The following is a 2,772-nucleotide window of genomic DNA, read 5'->3' as shown; positions in this document are numbered from 1 at the left end:
GTGGAGTTTGTGGTTGTTGGCCTATGGCTAGCTCAAATGGTGTCCGCCATGTGGCCTCACTCCACTGCAGGTTGTATGAGAATTGGGCTACGTCTAGCAGCCTCGCCCAATCCTTTTGATGGGAGCTCACAAAGTGCCTCAAGTAGAACTCTAGCAAGGCATTGACTCGCTCTGTCTGACAATCTTTCTGCAGGTGGAAACTAGTGGAGAAATGTAATTTCGTGCCAAGAATCTCGAACAATTCTCTCCAAAAGTTCCCGGTGAAGCATGGGTCTCTGTCACTGATGATGTGCCTTGGCAATACCCAATACTTTACCACGTTCTTGAAGAATAGCTTAGCAGCCTCCTTAGCAGTGCAACCTGCCATGGCAGGCATGAAACTGGCATACTTGGAGAACTTGTCCACCACGACCATAATCGTCCCATACCCATCGGACTTTGGCAAGCATGTGATGAAGTCCATGGTCACGGTCTCCCATGGATGCTCCGCTATGGGCAGGGGCTCCAAGAGTCCCCCTGGTTGACGCTGCTCCACTTTTTCTTGCTGGCACACAAGATGAGTCTGCACATAGTATTCGATATTGTCCCGCTTGTGTGGCCAGTAGTAAATTGCCTCAATCAAGTCCCTTGTGTAACGCTGCCCTGGATGTCCGATCCATAATGTGTCGTGACTTTCCTTCATGATTCGTTGCCTAATAGTTCCGAATTTCGGCACATAGATCCTTCGCCTGGCGGTAAGTAAGAGTCCATCTTCTACCCAGAAGCGCCTTGTCTTGCCCTGAGTGACTAACTCCATAAGCCTCTTTGCCTCTGGATTATGCTGCAAACCATCCTTGATTGTATCCTAGATGTCACAATGTGTTGTGGTAATGGAAGCCAGCTCGAACTTCCTGCTAAGGGCATCGACCACAACATTGCCTTTGCTTGACTTGTACTCCAGCTCATAGTCAAACTTGGCTAAGAAGTCTTTCCACCTAACTTGCTTCAGGGTAAGTTTCTTTTGTGACTGGAAGTAGCTAGTGGCCACGTTGTCGGTATTGACTAAGAACTTAGAGCCAAGTAAGTAGTGTTTCCACGTGCGTAGGCAATGGACGATGGCTGTCATCTCTTTTTCCTGCACGGTGTACCACCATCTTGTCTCGTTCAGCTTGCGGCTATCGAAGGTGATAGGGTGCCTCTCTTGCATCAATACTCCCCAATGGCATAGTTGGAGGCATCCGTATGCACTTCGAATATCTTGGAGAAGTTAGGCAATGCTAGGATGGGCTCCTCTGTTACGACAGCCTTGAGGTCTTCAAAGACCTCCTTGCAATCCTCGCTCCAAACCCACGACTTATTCTTCTTTAAGAGCTCAGTAAGTGGAGAGGCTTTGGCGGAGTAAGCACTTATGAACCTGCGGTAATAGTTAGCAAGTCCAAGAAAAGATCTAAGTTCGGTTACCGTTGTGGGCACCTCCCACTCTTTAATGGCCCGAACTTTTGCCTCGTCCATCCGTAGCTCTCCTTGGCTGATAACATACCCCAAGAAGTGCAGTTTATGTTGGGTAAACTCACACTTCTCCCGCTTAATGAAGAGCTCATTCTCACGCAAGACTTGGAACACTTTCTTTAGATGTTCCACGTGCTCATCCAAGGTGTTGCTATAGATGACTATGTCATCCAAGTAGACTACCACGAACTGATCTAAGTAGGGGTGGAAGATCTTGTTCATTAGTGTGCAAAAGGTGGAGGGTGCATTGGTTAAGCCGAAGGGCATCACCAACCACTCGTAAGCTCCGTATCTTATCACATATGTTGTCTTCGGTTCATCTCCCTCCGCTATGCGTACCTAGTAGTATCCCTTCCTTAGATCCACCTTGGTGAAGTACTTGGCTTGTCCAAGTCTATCAAACAAGTCGGTAATGATCGGGATGGCGTACTTATTCTTCACGGTCACCTTATTGAGCGCTCAATAGTCTATGCATAGGCACAACGAGCCATCCTTCTTCTTTTGAAATAACATCGGCGCGCCATAAGGTGAGTTGGATGGATGGATATGACCGGACTCGAGGAGCTCCTTCAACTGATTCCTCAGCTCCTCTAACTTGGGTGGAGCCATGCGGTATGGTGGGTATGCAGGTGGCCTCGCTCTTGGCTCCAGCTCCATCCTGTGGTCTACCTCGCACCTCGGAGGTAGGTGTCTTGGCAACTCTTCGAGCATCACATCTTTGTTTTATTTAAGCACCTTCTGTATGCAAGGTGGCAATGTCTCCTTACCGTCATTGTCTTTATCCAAGCTCATAATGATGGCTACGAACGTCGGCTCCCCTTTCTTTAGGCCCTTCACAAGCTACATGGCCGACATGTGAGCTTGTACTTCCTTATTTGGCATCTTGACTAGAGGTACCATGCAGGGTCCCTCTCGCTCCATCACCAAGAGTTGTTGGAGGTAGGGATCGATCATCGTGTGGTACCGTTGGAATAATTCCTGCCCAACTATGATATCAAAGATATCTAAGGGGGCGACAACGAAGCTTGTCTTACCTTGCCACTTGCCCAATGTGATGTCCACTCCATGAGCGACTTCTCATATAGGAGTCAATGGGGCATTGACCGTCTTCAGGCGGGTGTTGCTTGGCCCATAACTTAGCCCCAACCTTGTTGCCAATGTCTTGGTCATAATATTGGCTTCTGCTCCAGAATCCACCATAGCACGAGTTGGTCGTCCATTGATGGATATGTCAACATACTGGGTAGATTAATCCACTGCCTTCTCAGTTTTCTTTGTGATGAC

General features: G+C 48.3%; 1 protein-coding gene across 1 annotated transcript; it reads right to left on the bottom strand.

The window, feature by feature from the left end:
• Positions 1–1,185: 1,185 nt before the first annotated feature.
• Positions 1,186–2,145, bottom strand: LOC129903659 (uncharacterized mitochondrial protein AtMg00860-like). The gene is made up of 2 exons (XM_055979206.1): positions 2,040–2,145; positions 1,186–1,682 (listed from the first exon to the last, which is right to left on the bottom strand). The coding sequence occupies exons 1-2, from the start codon at positions 2,143–2,145 to the stop codon at positions 1,186–1,188; spliced, it is 603 nt and encodes a 200-aa protein (XP_055835181.1).
• Positions 2,146–2,772: the final 627 nt, after the last annotated feature.

Source organism: Solanum dulcamara, chromosome 9 (assembly GCF_947179165.1).
Source record: "Solanum dulcamara chromosome 9, daSolDulc1.2, whole genome shotgun sequence".
Taxonomy (NCBI): Eukaryota; Viridiplantae; Streptophyta; class Magnoliopsida; order Solanales; family Solanaceae; genus Solanum; species Solanum dulcamara.
Note: the sequence above shows the minus strand (reverse complement) of the source record. Positions and strands in the feature narration are given on the sequence as shown.

Coding starts and splice junctions, on each gene's coding strand:
- LOC129903659 (XM_055979206.1), bottom strand. CDS start 2,145: ATGGAGCTGGAGCCAAGAGCGAGGCCACCTGCATACCCACCATACCGC. Junction 1,683..2,039: donor GAAGGAGCTCCTCGAGTCCG/GTCATATCCATC, acceptor ACCCCTACTTAG/ATCAGTTCGTGGTAGTCTAC.